Source organism: Bemisia tabaci, chromosome 10, assembly GCF_918797505.1.
Source record: "Bemisia tabaci chromosome 10, PGI_BMITA_v3".
Classification (NCBI taxonomy): Eukaryota; Metazoa; Arthropoda; class Insecta; order Hemiptera; family Aleyrodidae; genus Bemisia; species Bemisia tabaci.
The window spans coordinates 21,872,476-21,890,087 of NC_092802.1; the positions used below are offsets into that span (position 1 = coordinate 21,872,476).

The 17,612-nt window shown below is 38.2% G+C and overlaps 2 protein-coding genes across 2 annotated transcripts in view; one reads left to right on the forward strand and one right to left on the reverse strand.

Annotated features, from left to right (window-relative positions):
- Obp19c (Odorant-binding protein 19c) overlaps positions 1-17,612 on the reverse strand; it is a 50,668-nt gene that overhangs the window by 19,895 nt on the left and 13,161 nt on the right. Inside the window, exons 3-4 of the mRNA XM_019052859.2 lie at positions 17,087-17,139; positions 10,056-10,209 (exon numbers count right to left, since the gene is read on the reverse strand). Of these exons, the coding sequence (XP_018908404.2) occupies positions 10,056-10,209; positions 17,087-17,139 (207 nt within the window). The remainder of the gene's footprint in view (positions 1-10,055; positions 10,210-17,086; positions 17,140-17,612) is intronic.
- Positions 1-17,612, forward strand: part of LOC109037959 (very long chain fatty acid elongase AAEL008004) — a 93,883-nt gene that overhangs the window by 892 nt on the left and 75,379 nt on the right. The gene's annotated exons all lie outside the window — the stretch shown is intronic.

The following is a 17,612-nucleotide window of genomic DNA, read 5'->3' on the forward strand; positions in this document are numbered from 1 at the left end:
AGGGAAAAAAGGAAAAAAGGAAAAAAGGAAAAAAGGAAAAAAGGAAAAAAAGAAAAAAGAAAAAAGAAAAAAAGAAAAAAAAAGAAAACAGTAGAGTAGAGATGAAATGAAAAAGGAGGATGAAGGCAAAGAATGTGATCCAAGTATGTTTTAATTAAAAAAATGAAAAACCATTTTCGGATTAAGATTAAAATTAAAATAAAAATAAAATTGAAAGCAAAAGATGAAACGACTCCTCTTGTGAGGAAAAGTAAGAAATGACAGCGTTATGCGCTAAGTGACGCAGCCCTAGGACCCTTCCCTCCTCTCTTTAATTCACAATTAACGCAGGCTCAGACTCTATTTCCCTATAGCGTTGCTTATTTTATGAACGGCCCCTAAGACTTTGTAAGACTTTATCTATTTGTCGATCGTCCTTGTGGGTCCGGCGTCCATTGAACCCCATCAGCGCATCTTTGCTTTTGTGACATACGTCCTTTTGTTTTAGCTGTCGAGCCTCCCTCGTGATTTCATCGATCTGGTGTTTCTTCCCTTGGTCAGGAATATATTTTTTTTTTTTTTTGTCTTTTTTTACGTGAGTTCCACTTGACCGTCGCAAAATCCGCCGAGGAAAATCATTGTTTGAAAAAAGCAAAAACTCCGTTACTTGACTTCGACATGTAACCCTCAAATTTAATTTTTACTCTTCGATTTTTTCATTATGCTGTAGAGAGGAGGAGGGGGAAATTACACAAATTTCATCAGTTCGTAGAAATTTGTAAATGAATTCAAATTTTGTCTTACCATCTGATGTTCACGTTTTCAAAAAACGAAGAAAAAGGCGGGGGAAAACACAAATTTCTATTGTTAATGTTGATTGACTTTTTTTGACGTTGGGACGAATCCATCTTCAGATTTTTTCTATTTTCTAAACCAAAACATCTACGACTCGAAACTCTTAATTTGATTTTAAATATAAAAGTGATAGTATGTTATTAACAATTTTTCAAAAAAATGTATACCGTTTCTTGAAAAAAAGCATGTAAACGCAAAACCAGCGGTAGCTTGTTAACTGGTAAATGATTTTACTCCTGTTTTCTCACTTGTAACGTGACTTTTTTTTTATTAAAAAGAAAAGAGAAAATAGAGAAAGAAAAGAAAATCACGACTGGAGCTATCAATTGCTGCTTATGCCCAAGTTGCTTCGTGGCCCAGCCGCAGAGCAGGATTTTAGACGTCTATACTCGGTCTTTAAAAATAAGAGAAAAATTTGAATTTCTTTTAATCCAGCAGAAAGACATTAAGTGGACTTTATGGAAAAAACAACAAATAAATGAATAAGCAAGCAAGCAAGCAAGCACAAACAATTGTAAAAGATGAAAATGACGCGAAGCGAATAAATGGTGACAAATTCGTTTATACATATAATTAATCACTTCTTCATAGTCTGGCGTTTAAGTCTCCAAACCTATGCAGTTTCTAAGCAAAAATTTTGGAAGAGAAGTTTGTGAAAGCAAGTACTATGTGATGTGCTTATTCAACAGAAAGTCTTACATGAATAATATTGACATATTGAAACTTTTGAAAAGCAATCTATCAGCAAATATAACTGTATATCATGTCATTTGATTTTCGCTCATCGAAGAACTGCCTATAGCGTAGGGAAGTCAAAGACTTTTCAAACAATTTTTTCCCAACTTAATTCATCATGAAATTAGGGGTCTTAGACCAATTTCAATTGCATTCAAAGTTCTTAGTTTCAATTGCAGTCGATGGATGACAACAGTGATTTAACCTTGATCCAATGACTTACACTAGAATACTTTTTCAACACTATTGACCCTCTTTCGTTTCTTACTTCTTTCATTTAATGACATCGCTTCACTTTAAAACGTGTTGTTGCTGAATAAAAAGCCAGCCATGTTCCTTTTGAGGAGGCAACAGCCTATTGAAAAAAAACTCGCAAAACACCAGCTGTTGAAAAAAAAGTGAATAAATTCGTGCCGTGTTAATGACCAGTGTCTTTTGATCTAGTTTTGACTCCGTTTCTGCAGCGATATCGCGAAATTTGTCGTTTTTACACGCAGAAGGATTTTATTGTTTGGCCAATGAAAGTTAACAGCTGTTCGAAAATGTGGCGTGGGGTAATTAAATTGGGTTTTATAGGGTGATCCCACCATTAAATAACTCGATGATGCCATTCAGAAACTATGGGCATACCTATTTTATACTAGTCATCAATTGAGCCTCCTTCGCAATTTTCCCGTACATTTTTTCCCGCCAAATCAGTTACGGTATTTTAATACTGAAATTGTACTTGTTTGTGAGTGTTCATGAGTGCCAAAAAAGGTGAAAACTTGAAATATTGGTACGAATGTATAAAGTAGAATGTAATATGTATACATTTTGCGAAAATTTAGATCCCATAGTATCAAACCAAGCATACGTAATGATGGTTTGAGGCTTGTGGTTGATAGCCAAAATTTCGTTCCTGAAGTAACATGAAAACGTTTATTCTTTCTTTTTTCATACTGTTCACCGCAAGGTGCAAATATTTTAGACAATAAAAGAAAATTTTGGTTAGTGGGAATTTTTTATTTAATACGTCATACTCTCAAAAATTGTAAAAAGAATGCACTGCTTTAAATTCGACGCAAATCAATTCCTCTGCTTCTGCTTGCTGCATGTAGTAAAGTGTTCCATAAGGTCAAGGTTTTATACTGTTGCAGTTTTCTACGGACTGAGACGTAAATTCTGTGTAATGCTGATTCATCCATAAATGCACCGATGCACCTCCGTTTACTTCTATTTACTGACGCTTCATTCAATGGTGCCAAAGTATCTGGGGAACTGCATTATTTCTGAAGATCCACAAAACACCATAGGGAGATATTTTAATCAATTTTCTCTTGAAAAATCATAACGAGATCTTGAAACATTGCGAGGGGGGACTTTTTTCTAACTTTGGCAATTAACATCTGAAAATTATTTTCACTGGGCGTCACCTTTTTTGCAGAAGAAAAATTCATATTCCGCAAATTTTCTTTAACATTTTCCCTCGATTTCATTCTTGTGAAATTGCATTTCTTCTCCACTGATTTAATTTCTTTCAAAAAAAAGAAGCTTGATCGCGTTCCTTTAAGGAGAATCATTTTTGCGGCTAATCAAAGCATTAAAGTGAGGGCATTGACGGTGGAGACCAAAAATGACCTTGCATTTGAGCGCAAGTGGAACCAGAGTTCTCAAACTGCTTTAAAAATCCACCTGTTCATTATTTGATATCATGAAATAATCTGTTTCTGTCAGTGGCGTGGCGTGAATTGCGATATATCGATTGTTATGCCATTTAAACCAATGGAAAAGGATCGATAAACAGGGTCTTCGCAGCGAACACCTTCATAATCGATTCTTTACCATAGGTTTAAATGGCATAACAATCGATATATCGCAATTCACGCCACGCCTTTGGTTTCTGTAAATTAACGAGGCAACCGTGTGCGGAGATCGTAGTGCAAATTCGCCTTTTTAAAATAAATTCAGTTCAAAGACTCGCGATAAAAAATCAACGCGTGACGCAACATTGATCAAAAAGCAAGATGCTGTACGGCGCACAGTGGGTCGAGTCAATGAGAGAGGTCGGACAAAATTTGGAAACTTCAAACGCTTATAACTCCGTTTATGCAAAACTTTGAGGTTCTAAAAATGGTTCCATTGGTTTCCTCGTAAAATTTTCTTCTGTAATCACCCCTTGAAATTTAAAATGTGACGGAATAAACATCAAAATTTGCAGTTTTCCTCAAAAATTCTGTCCGACCTCTCTGATTGATTCTATCCACTGTGCTTCGATCAAAAAGCAAGATACTGTGAGGCGTGCGTTGAGTCATGTGCGTGTTTGCACTCGAAGTTTGGAGGCTCAGTGAATCGATCAAATTGGACTTCAATTTGATTTAAGTGAATAGAAAATAATCAAGTCGTATTTTCGATGAGAATGAGCTGGAATTACCTGGAATGAGTTTAATTAGCCGCTTATTTTCTCCTGTCACAAATTCGAAGTTTAGGAAAAGTATTTTGTATTTGAAAAAAAGCGTTGAACTTAATGTTTCGTTGAGTCTAATAGAGGCATTCAACTTTAAAAATGAGCTAGGAATTACCAGAAATGAGCTTAATTAACCGCTCATTTTCTCTTGTCACATATTAGAAGTTTAGAAAAAGTATTTTGAATTTGAAAAGAGACGTTGAACTTCACGAGTCTTCATGAGTCTAATGAAGGAATTAAACTCCTGATCTCTTCCTCGCGGTTTGATGTTGGTGTGACTTGATTCATTTCTACTAAACTGGATCCAAATATTATTTTTTAAAGGAATACGCCGTATTAGCTTTCAAACTCTTCCCTCTCACAAAAAATTACGTTTTCTTGGATGACGTGGAAATTTTTATGTTTCGATTATTTTTTGTAGAAAATTTTACTTGTGATATAATCATGGGTTCATAAAAACATTGATTATGACAAGAAGTTGAAGAAAGTACGGTAAAATTACCGATTTCATCTCTTGGCCCTTGACAGTAATGACAATGCTATCATTTCCCGGAATTAATGCTGAATTTCGAAACTTCTCAAACAATCGGAACTTTTCCTGGAATTTCCAGTTTTTTCGGAAGATTAAGGTTTTTTTTCACTGTGACCTATTTTTAATTAAAGTTGATGATTTTTCGATCAAATTTGACAATTTTCGGAGCTAAATCCGGGCATATTGCGGAGTTTTTCCCTGGAACTTATGAAAAAATCGGCATTCTCGGAATTTTGGGAAATCAAATTTAATTCCCGGAACCCCCCAATCTTTGGTAAAATAAAATGACAGTATAGCACTGGTCCTTGACCTTGGCATTGCATAACATTCCAAATCATAGCTTACCTGCAAAGATACTTCAACGATCCCGGTACTGCATACAATAAATTCCATCTTGCAGGACTAATGCGTAGATATGAAAGCTTATTTCATCTTTACGTAGTGAAAATTTGTACCCATGAGACGTTTCAAAACAAATATATTCGAGATATCTCATTTGTTTTGATTTACAGTTTCGCTTGTCGGCTGAGGTAATCTTGTGGCTCTTCTGATCTCGCGCAGATTCGAGCGATTCCTCGATTTCATCATCGATCGGTATTTTTGAAACAGGTCATCTACTTCTAAAACTTGTTGGCAAATTGATCCTCGAATGCGGAAAAATTATTCCCCAGATTTTCTTAGCTGCGCTGTTCAGTATTATGCCCATTTACCATATTTAATTTTATGGCAGCAATGGATTTACAGGGTTATTAATTTTTCTCGCCAACGGTCTTCATTACCGTATTCATGCGATCAATTATCGATTCATTCAATTATCGATAATCGATCATTCGCGCTTCATCACTGCATTATTCCTCAACATTTTACTAAACATGCAGAACATAGACGTAAATAACAAATTTCAAAAATTTAAAAAGCCAAGAGTGAAGCCGATGGCAACGTCACTAAAGTTTTGACACGTACATCAGTCATTTTAAATTTTTACTCTTACTGGAAAAAAAAAACTCATTGGATCTAGAGTCCAGACTCTTGAGAACATTGAAAAGAAAAAGGACTCTTGATTCAATCAGATTCAAGCTTAAATCAAAAGGAAATCCACTCAAATTAAGAGGCTTGGTTCTTGATTGAAGCTAAAATCCGATTGAATCAAGATTATATTTTCTTGTCGATGTTTTTAAGAGTCCGGACTCTAGATCCAATGTGTTTTGTTTCCAGTGCTGGCCCGGTCGACGGATTTCATGCATTTTCCATACATTGGCAATCAATACAGTTTCTTGGCTCGTTCCAAGCCCTCCACGTGAATCCGCCAAAACGCAAAGTAATCATTGTCAAACTGTCCTACTTTCAGTGAGGTATGGCGTCAGCAGCTGTTGGGTTCAACTGAAGTCTATTTGTCTTCAGTCTGAGAAGAGTCGGTTGAAATTATTATAAGTGACGTGTGAAGGAGGTGATTCATCATGCCAAATAGCATTTCGGTTATATGAAGACTGAAGTTTACTATTGCCGTGATAAAGAATTTTCTAAGTGTGATAGATTTTTCTGATTTTATTACACGTTTTCTTAGGATCAAATCTGCCTTCCCACGGCAGTTAATTGTTTGTATGTTTTAACAAAAACTTGCAAGGAAGATTTTTTTTTTTTTAAAAAAAATGTATTTCTTCCACCACTTCTTTTTACCTAATTATACTACTAAGGTAGCATTTTTTCAATGGAAAAATTGCGATTCTTTAAAATCTAGTTGCGTTCTTCGGCGATGAAATCGCTAGGATTATCAGAATTTAAGTAGCGAGTATCATCTTGTTGTAATTTTATCTAATATCGCGTTCGATAGAATCGAAATTTTATCTCAATTTATCACAATTTTTTGTTCGATGGTATTACGATAAATTGCCGTCGATAAATAAATTCTTCTTGTAAATTTTATGCGAAGAAATCGCAATTGATCGCGCAATTTCTTATCCGGTAATATTGTAATATAGCGATACGTTGATAAAATTGCGATATATATTCTCCGATCAAATCGCAACTTCTCGCGATCACTTCGCAATTTGCTATCAACTTTCCTAATACGTAATCTCTGCCATTTTAAATCTCAATGTGGAAAAATGCAGTAATTGGAATCATAGTGTAAAAGATCAGAGAATCCTTAACGTTGATTTTTATGGAGAGATAAAACTTCAAACCTCTTTTCTCGGCTCAAATTCGATGCGGTAAAATGTGTCAAAACGGACTAAATTTTGCAATTAGGAACCACAGTATATGGCTCAGTTCAGAAACAACGTATGTAACATCAATTTCCCTACAGTGTTCGAAACTCACCTTTGAGTTTTAGGAGCCAAGTGGCGCATCAAGCCCGATTTTTAGGCGCCATTGAAGATTTTTTAGGGGCCAAATTGACTTTTTGCCCATATATGACGGCGCAATTAGTGAATAGTTAGATGCACGATGTTTTCGTAACAGAACTAGTATGTAGGTGTAACTTGGGGATGACAAAAGCTTAAAGGATGAAATCGTGAAGATTAGAAAAAGCTATCACTTGTAGTTCTGAAAATGTCGAATTATCACCTTATATGAAAATTCAGATTTTTAGGGGACAATTTTAAGGGGCCACGTTGGCGCAGAGCCTTCATTTTTTAGGCGCCATGGCCTATTTTTTAGGCGCATTTGGCGCGCGTTGGCGCCTGTGAGTTTCGAACACTGCCTACAAACATAAGTGCTTTCACAGTTAAGCCAGAAATTTGTAGTTCCTAATCGCAAAATGTAGTCCGAATAATAATATTCTCAATTTCTAAGTTAAAATAGGCAATTTGCGCATGCAATATTTTACACGAATGCGGTGGGAATTTGGCTGCGAACAGCGCTCTTATGCGTACGCGCGCCACGCACTCACACCACATGCCCCACGACGTCTCGTCACCTATACAATGCACATTGCACTCGGCTGTTTCAACGTGCGAATTCGCATGCAGCGAGCCCGTGTTCGATTTTAATTGCTAGATTTTGCACTCATTCGCACTTTCCTTCCTGTCTGCTTATTGCTTGGCGATGGAGTCTGCTCTAATTCATTCTGAGGCCCATTGTTTTTGAATTTGTAACGGTGTTGCCCGCAAGAGCAGAAAATTGGACGTATTTCTGTCAAACGGAACTAAGCGCCAAAGAGGGAGGAAGGTAGAGGGGGGCTTGGATTGGCGACAGAATCGGGCGTCGGGCTCATTCCGTCCTATACTCGCAATGCTTTTCCATGGCGCTCAGTTCTGTTTGACAGAACGCGCCATCCGGGATTCTAAATTCCTCAAAAGGAACTCAGTTTGGCGCTTAGTTCCGTTTGACAGAAATACGTCCAATTAGGGCTCCTATGTGCTAAAGAAAAACGCCGTACGAACTTTCAGGCGTTGCCAAATTTTCTTTTACATGTAGAGAATTTTCCAGAAAATTTTTGAATATCTTTCTTCCAAATTCTCAGATAATTTTGTTTGTAATTTGCTCTACAGTTTTTGAAAAAATCAAGGATGAATATTCAGAAACTTCCTCAGAATTTAACAATTTATCGGAGGAAATTTTGCAACTCCCGAATGTTCATACGGCGTTCTTCCTTAGCACGGCAGCACAGAGGATCTATTACACGGATAAAAAGGAACGATAGTGGTTACCAGATTCCTGATTATGTAACGACCTTAAGATAATGCCAATTTATCTACCCCCGTGGTTAAATTAGCGTTCCGCTATTGGATAATGTACTTTTGAAACATGTCGGACATATTTTTAAGCAATATAATTGAGAGGCTTGGAGGACAAGGCGAATAAGTGTAGTTTTTGAAAAAATTGAGATGATAATGATTTCAAGTGTAACCAGTCAAAGTGCATATTCTGTGAGAAATCCCCTCCCGAATTCCAATTTTCAAGCATCAACTGCATCAAAGGCAAAAACTGCACTAATGCGCCTTGTCCTCCAAGCCCCTCAATTGTTAAATCAGCGATTCAATTTTTTCCATGTCCATGGATACTCCTACTTTCTTAACCTAAGAGCTCCGTAAACCTTAAGATGTCTGAACCAATCAAAAGAGGGATCCTAACTGATTATACTTTCCCTGATACTCTAATGCGTAGCACGTAGCATCTACATATGTTCGGACACCTGGCAACGCACTTGGAACACCTATTTTCTTAGCTACTTCACAGCACGATGCTCCGTAGTTTTTACGTAACGTAGTAGTCGGGTGTGGGAAACTGGTTCGGTGCATCCTGGTCACCCGTATCATTTTCCACCGAGAATTTTTTCCAGATGTGGCCGTGCTCCTCTCTCGCACGCGACATGACACAGATCGTCTTGATCCTCACCGGTAATTATGCACTTCACTTCTTTGGTAAATAGCAACACTGTATAAATGGAAAGTTTCCATGCTTGAAGTCATATTTGCCGTTATAGCCTGATTTTTTACCACGTATCTGGGTTTTTATCGCTTACCGCGACTGATCAGCTGAGTTAAAGCGGTAGATGCTCCTGCGAGTTACAAGTGCTTGTTGACATTGAGGCACCAATAAGAAGCCAGTATTTCGATCGCTCGACATCGAGTTATCGAAATCCTCCTTGCCTATTGGCGTTTATCACATTCCACGAATGGCACTATGGTGCCATTTTCATTTTGATGCCGATCCAAGCGATCATTAGGCGGACTTCAAAAAGGACCTTTTTGATTGAAAGGAAATGTATGTGTGTATAAAGCCGCTTTTACAGCGCTCTCTGGCGCTCTGCGACTCCCAGCCGCCAAAGTCTCCTATCCTCCCAAAGCCCTTCAGGGAGTTGACAAATCCTCATTTTTTCTAAAACCCCCTGTCGCCACCCTTTCACTGGGCGTCCCCTTCGTCTCCTTCAAGGAGGAACCCAATCAAGCAACTTCTTTGGCAGCCTTTCGTGCGTCATTCTATTGACATGACCATACCAGACAAGGTGTCTGATCATGACGTCGAATATGATGTCATTTTCGACTCCCATGATCTGACGCACTCTTTCATCACGGACCCAATATCTCCTAGAATATCCTGCAGACCTCCTCCAGAAATCCATCTCCGTTGCTCCTAGCATCCCCTGTGTCCGTTCCTTCAGCTGTCAAACTTCTCATCCATATGCAAGAATACTTTTGACTACAACGTTGTAAATTCTCCTCTTATTCTCTTCGCTGTAGCCTTCCTTGCCAGGGTGTTTCTTTCCTTAATCGCTTGATCAGTTCTTCCATCCCGGGTCAACCGCACCCCTAAGTACTTATAGTGCTCGCAGCCTTTGATCTGCTGCCCATCCTCCAACCCAATGCTTTGCTGATCACCTCCCAAAATCAGTTGAGAAGGATGAAAGGAAATTAGTTTGATAATTTTGACTATAATAGTCGTTTGATGTCAAACAGCGATTACGTCAAATATGTGTCTTATCAAGTAGAGGGCTCACTTTCACCGCAGGCATTCGCGCATCTTGAACGATGCAGAAACTGGAGTTGACTATGAATAAAAACTGACCTTCTTTGGCGCAGGTTTCGATTTCAGTTTGGGCTATTTTGAGTTGGTCAGGGTTCGATCCGTACTTCATCATCATCAGCCTCTTAGCCCCGGGCTCGGCAAACTTGTCGTCGACGATCAGTTGCAAGTTTTTGTAAACGCACTCCAAGAAACACTGAAACAATGAAGCGGGAATAAATAATCATTGCTTCAATAATTATTATTAAAAAAAAAAAAAAAAAAAAAAAAAAAAAAAAAAAAAAAAAAAAAAAAAAACAGAAATTCTATCCTGTTTTAGTCAGACAGAAATCAGTCGCGATCAAATTTTTGAAATCCGCAGTTGAATTTCTTCGAAATTCCAGCAATCCAATACTTCAAATGAATTAAATGATTTTGGTCCATCAAAATTTGCCAGATAAGCATAACCCGAGGGTTGAGAGAGCGTAGAAACAGCAAAAATTGACGCGATTTTCGACAGAACATCAGTAAGTTCACACAATCTTGCGACAGAGCTACACTTACTGCTGCCTCGAGAAAAATGATACAGTTTTCACCCAACATCCAATCATTTTTTTGTTATTTTGTTAAAACAAAACCAATCAAGCATTTAGGAAAGTAGACATGCGGCTTTTTTGTCTAGGCTAGAGTAAAGAAGTCGCTTCTCTATGGTTAACGGTGATTTCATACTCTGTTTTCCTTTTTTTTCTTTTTTTTAGACGGAAATTTAAAACATTGCAACCAAGGTAAATGTTTTCGTAGTATCATCTTCAAAACTTCAACATAGTTATAAATACAATACAATTGTGTCAGAATAATTCTACCGATTCTGAAATGGTCCATACTAACAGGGACGCGAAGAGTGTTTAATGAAGAGAGCAGGGAGTTATCATGTAAACCAATGGCGTGGCGTGCTTTGCATGCGATACATCGACTGTTATGCCATTTAGACCTATGGCAAATGATCGATAATCAGGGTGTTCTCAACGAACACCTTCATAATCGATTCTTTACCATAAGTTTGAATGGCAGAACAATCGATGTATCGCAAAGCACGCCACGCCATCGATGTAAACACTAAATCCTCATAAGGCTTTACGTCCATTGAACAGTGATACATTTGTAGCCCATACATTTTTTTGACTCTCTCGCTCATGTTTATACATTAGCACATGATGCTGACAATGGGTCTCATTTCCATGTGCTATCATTAAGGCTAAGTACTGAGTGAAACCCAAAATTCAAACCGTCGAAAGTACTTACACCCACGCTCAACAGCTGACAAAGCAAATTCGCCCGGGTTGGATCTAGGTTGAAGACGCGACGAATATGCTGACTCGCTAGGGAAAAAGGCCATATAAACATTTAGACGTTGCCGAATTTCCTTTTTAAAATTTCCTCCTTGAAGAAATTAAAGAATATTTTCCCTTTTTTTCAGGTACTGTGGATTGAATTACAAATTAAAATCTTGAAAATCTTGAAAATCCATATTTTATCAGAAAAATCCGCGCACCGTCCGATCAGTGACGTGACGTGCTTTGCGATAAATTTATTGGTCTGCCATTTAAACCTATGGAAAAGGATCGATTAACAGGGTGTTCGCAACGAACACCTTAATAATCGATTCTTTACCATAGCTTCAAATGGGGAAAAATCGATATAAGTCGAAGCACTCCACGCCACTGGGTCCGATGGTTTATACGGTGGTGTTTGACGCCGTATGAGCCATCCGACGTTGCCAAATCTCCCCTGGCAAATCACTAATTTTCAGGAAAATTTTTGAATGTACGTCTACCAATTTCTCAGATCATTTGGTTTGTAATTTTATCTAAAACGTCTGAAAATTTCGAGGAAAAATATTCATAATTTTCCTCAAAAATAAACGTTTTATCGAATAGAATTTGGCAAGTCGAGACTTGCGTTCTTCCTTAGCACGGCAGAGTATGAAATAGCAGTTTGGGCCCTATTTTGGGTGAAATTCCGGGCCCCAACGGCACGCAATTTCATACATCGTCGTTGCACAATGCGCGGCATTGTTGCCTTATCGTGCGAACACGCGACGAGCAGTGGTGTAGTGTGCTTCGATATGTATCGATTTTTCCCCATTTGAAGCTATGGTAAAGAATCGATTATTAAGGTGTTCGTTGCGAACACCCTGTTAATCGATTCTTTTCCATAGGTTTAAATGGCAGACCAATTGATTTATCGCAAAGCACGCCACGCCACTGGCGACGAAAGGCGTGAATACTGCCGTGCTAAAGGAAGAACGCCGTATGAACATTCAAGAGTTGCCAGATTTTCCTCGATAAAATGTCCATCTTTGAGGAAAGTTAGGAATATTTTCTCTTGAAATTTTCAGGACCTCTTGGTGGAATTTCGGGGAAAATTATCTAAAAAATGTGAAGGAAAATATTTATAAGTTCATCAGGAAATTCTTGTTTTATCAAGGGAAATTTGGCATCGCCTGAAGGCTCATAAGGCGTTTTTCCTCAGCAAGGCAGAATAGGCTAGACCTTTCTCTTTACCAGCAAAAATGTAGTGTGATCCATCAAAAGGGGTGGTTCGTCCAAATTAAGAAAACCAAGTTTCTTGTTTGTCCTAACGGTATATTGGTAACGGCGGTGATGGTTTCCAACAATTCATATAACCCTGGATATTCAAAACCAGACCTAGAAGTCACTAGAAATTGATGGCACTCTCTAATTATGACCTAGAATGGGAATAAGAAGGACTTTTGGCCCCTTTCTCGGTATTTTGTGCCAAATTATTAAAGTCAAGCCAAATTTCTGACCAGAGCACGGAGACGGAGGGTTCGACTTCTGAAGAGGAGGGAGGAATTCGAGAATTTGGACTTAACTTAAATTTTCTTCTCTTTGACAAACATCATGAACTCCCAAGGGAAGGAAGACCTTTGTCCTCGAATTGAGTCAAAATTTATTTATCGAATCCAGCATGTCAACCATACATGCATGTTTTACAAGCCTTTGAAACAATAAACGCCTAAAAATGTCACAACGGAGGCTTTGGGAGATTGAATTTAGCAGCTCAGCATGAAGAAAAATATCTTAGCGATTATAGGTGCGTTTTGTTAACAACACCGAAAATCATTTTTCATAGATCACATCAGAAAATAACAATTGTCTTGGAATCTCCTCGAAGTTAGTGAGACCGATTTTTTTCTTAGTGAGCTGAGCACAAACGTATTCAATAGTGTCATGGTATTCTTGGCGAATATTGACTTGAAATTGGCGAATGGTAACTTGAAAAGCATGTGGCAACACCGCGGGAGGCTTCGCAATTTGTGCAAGTAGTGAAGTCTTATTCACCGATTAAGTGAAGCGAGGATCCTACAAAAGCGACGGAGCATTCCGGTAATCTGAGCGACCTTGATTACACACGATGATGAATGTTTTTGATGATGCGGCCAAAAACTTCGCACTCTCTTTCGTCCGACCACATACGCGAACCGTCCCGCAAGTTGGTCATGCGTTAATGAGTCAAATTAACCGAACGAAGTCACCCAAAACGAGATTCTTCTGAAATTTCTAGCATGTATCTTGGGAGATATGGTAGCGAGATAATGGTCACAAGTTTTTAAAACATAAATAGCATGGAACAATTTTTGACCATAGCCAAACTAACCAAGGGAATATATTTAACCCATGTAAGAATTGCAGCAGAGAGTTGATGAAGAGATTTTACGCTATATGTTGCCCATAATAACTTTTGGGACTCTATACACATATTGGCGGATCCAGAAAATTGTCAGCATTGTCTTTCCTCCATTTACACCTATGGAAATGTATCGATTCTTGGAGGGGCTAGGTGCTCCGACAAGAATCGATTGTTTCACATAGGTTTAAATGAAGAAAATCCGGTGTTGCCGAATTGCTGGATCCGCCTCTGTATACACATCGTCATTTCTCGCAGGAAGGATTGCAACTCTGTTCCAAGATCCTGAAATTGGCTCAAACAATTTAATTTTTCACAAAAAGGTACCGGTGCAACTTTTGTTCAAACTTTTATCAATTTTTGTCCAATCTCTTACCAGTTTTTGTACAAAATTTGACTAAGTTTTGTACGAGATTGGACTGATTGGAGGAATAATCACGGAAAATTTCAGGAAGACATGCCGAAGATTCTCCTGATGATAATGGAGCTTTCTAAGGAAAATTTAGGAACATTGAAATGCAGTCAGGCTCTATCGCAAGGGAAACGTCAAAATTTGGCGTCACTCAGTGGATCGAGTCAATGGGAGAGGTCGGACAAAATTTGGAAACTTTAAACGCTTAAAACTTCGTTCATATAAAACATTGAGGTTTGAAAAGTTTTTCTATAGGTTTCCTCGTGACAATTTCTCCCAGAAGCACTCCTAAAATTTAAAATGCGACGGATTAAACATCAAAATTGGCAGTTTTAGTAAACTATTTGGAAATATTTCTATGAAACGGAACTATGCGCATTAAGACATGAGCCCTGAGACCCGTAAGAATATGTGCTTAACAGGGCTCACGTCATAATGCACATAGTTCCGTTTTCTAGAAATACGTCCGTTTCATGTCCGACTTGTCTGACTGACTTGATCCACTGTGCATCAATTGTCACAGAGTGCCACAGGGCAATTAAGGAGCGACACCTATGTTTGTATGAAAGAAAATAAAATTAAAAGAATTTCCCCTGGGTGACTAGCAAACGTTTCGTGAAGTCCATCGCTTGAAGATTCAGATCAGAAGTTCGATCGACAGAAGCGTTCGAACGATGGAAAAACAGTCATTGACAAAGCGACGAGGAAAACTTACTCAGGTGTGGTATCAAGTACATTGATAATAATTACGAAAAATTACCGCTTGGACTTGGGGAGAATGAATTGCATCTCGTACTGTTGGGCTGTGCCCTTCGTTCTCCCATGCTCTAGACAATCGCACAGTGGATCAAACGTGCAAATGTCTACCAAACCTCCCGAAAAACTCGTTCAGCCAACAACAAGTGTAGTTATATTTTTAGTCCGAGAAAAAGATCAAAATTAAAGAATTGTATTCAGTCTTACGTGTATAACATACATCACGCTGCTATATATCCCAGCGCCTTGAGGCGCTCTGCGACTCCCAATCGCCGTTGAAATTGCCATTCATTGAGTGTTGTAGCTCTTGTAAAGTTTGGTTTTAGAGCTGTGAACTGAGATTTTAGAACAAATTTGTTCTGCTTTTTCGAAATTTCCCTTAGAACTAATGTTTTCCACACGTATCATTGGTTCATTTTTCATAAATTTTTCGCGACCTAAAAACTGGATTAAAATTGAATAAGCGACTGAGAAAAACCCAACTAAATTCCACGTTTTCTCTGCGACGCCCAATCGCCCCATTGGGCGTCGCAGAGCGCGAGGCGGCGCTATAAAAGCGACTTTATGTATGTAATTCCACGTTTTTCAACTCAAAAAAAAAAAAAAAAAAAAAAAAAAAAATGGAAGAGAGAGAGAGAGAGAGAGCAATGCCCCTTGCATGACCCGCATTTTTGCTAGTCGAGAAACAATCCAAATATGGAATTTTACTACTTTAATTCTTACTACTTCAAATTATTATAATCTGGTTTCTCAATTTTACATTATATTTATGGGAATCTTAACACTTTTTCCACAGCATTTTTTTGGCCTCATGGGGATACCTCGTCGTTACTCAAATTATCCCAATTGTTATTTACTGTGAAATAAAATTTCTTCTGCAGGACTGAATCAACGCCACTGCCCGATGACTATTCCTACTTGGTTCAGGAAATGCATAAGCGATCGACCCATCTATTGTTCGTCGCTTTCATTGTCGTATGAAAATCATGATCATTCATGAGCGGGAAATATTATCGGTCGCTGGAATAAGTTCCAACTCGTCCCGGTGTAAGCTGAGAGGGCGAGGAGGGTATGGAGGCGCGATTAATAAGTTAATGACTCGATTCGACGATTGGAGCAATTACATCTTCTCTTGATGATACACGCCGGCGGCTCATCTAAATGCTACCGCTCTTGAACTCACCAAGATGCCAGACCGTCGCTTCTCTTGCGTTTTTTACGGTGCAATCGAAGGGATCATGTACATCCGTACTGCCGTGCTGAGGAAGAACGCCGTATGAGCCATCAGGCGTTGCCCAATTTCCTTCATAAAACACGAATTTCCCGGTAAAATTCTAAATATTTTCCTTCCAATTGTTCAGATGATTTAGTTAGCAACTTTATAAACTTCCTACGTTCATAACTTTCCTAGGAAATGAACATTTTACTGAAGGAAATTTGGCAACTCTCGAATGTTCATACGGCGTTCTTCCTTAGCACGGCAGCGTAATGCTCCGTAAAAATTCCTATCTGCTTGAAAAAGAACGGGAATAAGATTCATCCCTTGCGTTATATCTCTTTTAATATCATTTCCACTGCAGAATTTTGTCGTGCAACGAAAAGCAAATTGGGATCGCATTTGGCAAGAAGGTACCAGCAAGATTACAGTGTTTTCAAAATCGTCCAACTTTTTTTTTTAAAAAAAAAATACTAATCTGATGTGCAGTATTGACATTTGGAAAATTATTTTCCTTTAAAATTAAAAATTTATTGGTAAAAAGCAAAACCCATCTGCTGTTCTGGGGGACTTTTTAGATATTTATGAAGAAGCAAAATTTTAAGCGCATTGTAATTGCGCTGGTTCCTTTTTGCTAGATGCAATCCATTTTTCGTGGATTATTCGGATTACATTTTGCTATAAGGAACCACTATATCTGGCTCCTCTGTATAAGCACCTTTCTGCATACAGAAACCAATGGCGTATATGCTGTTTCTAAAATGAGCCAGAATTAGTGGTTCCTGGTTACAAAATGTGGTCCATTTTCCTTTCGTGCGTAAGAAACCATCTCATACATTTTCGAACAAAAATTCACATTGACCGGGTAGACAAATGATTCAAAAAATATATTTGAGACACAACAGGTTCAAATAGTGAAAAAAAGGGTTTTTATGACTTACAGATCAATTTAATATTACTTATGGACTTTAACTTATGGGAATCAGATCCGGTACTTACTCGTTGTTCTTCGGTTTTCGGAAGCTCGGATGTACCAACGATCCTCAAGACATCTGCGAACAGAAATAAAGAATGGATCAGGTGAAGTACACCGTAGTTGTGTTCCATCACAATACTTTATGTTTTGATGATATTTGGATTTGAGGGGCTTAAGGACAAGGCGTTTAAGTTCAGTTTTTGAGAAACTTGAGATTGATGAAAAGTTAGGCCCTGTCTCGACGGCGCAACTGTTGAGGGAATTAGGTGCAACCGTTGCGAGTTTGTTGGACCAACCGAAGTTCCCTGTCTCGACGCACACGCATGTGTTCCTGGAACTTTTAAGCGGGAATATTTGAACAACATTAATTTTTTTGGGTTAAAGGATGTCAACTGAGATAACTGAACTGATAATTATGAGCGGGAGGTGAATATTCTCCGTTATTTCGACCAGGTTTAAAACAAAAAACAATAACGTAACACAGATATGGATTAAAAGAATATATATTCGAAAACATTTAATTTTTCCTGCTGTAGTGATATGCTACAA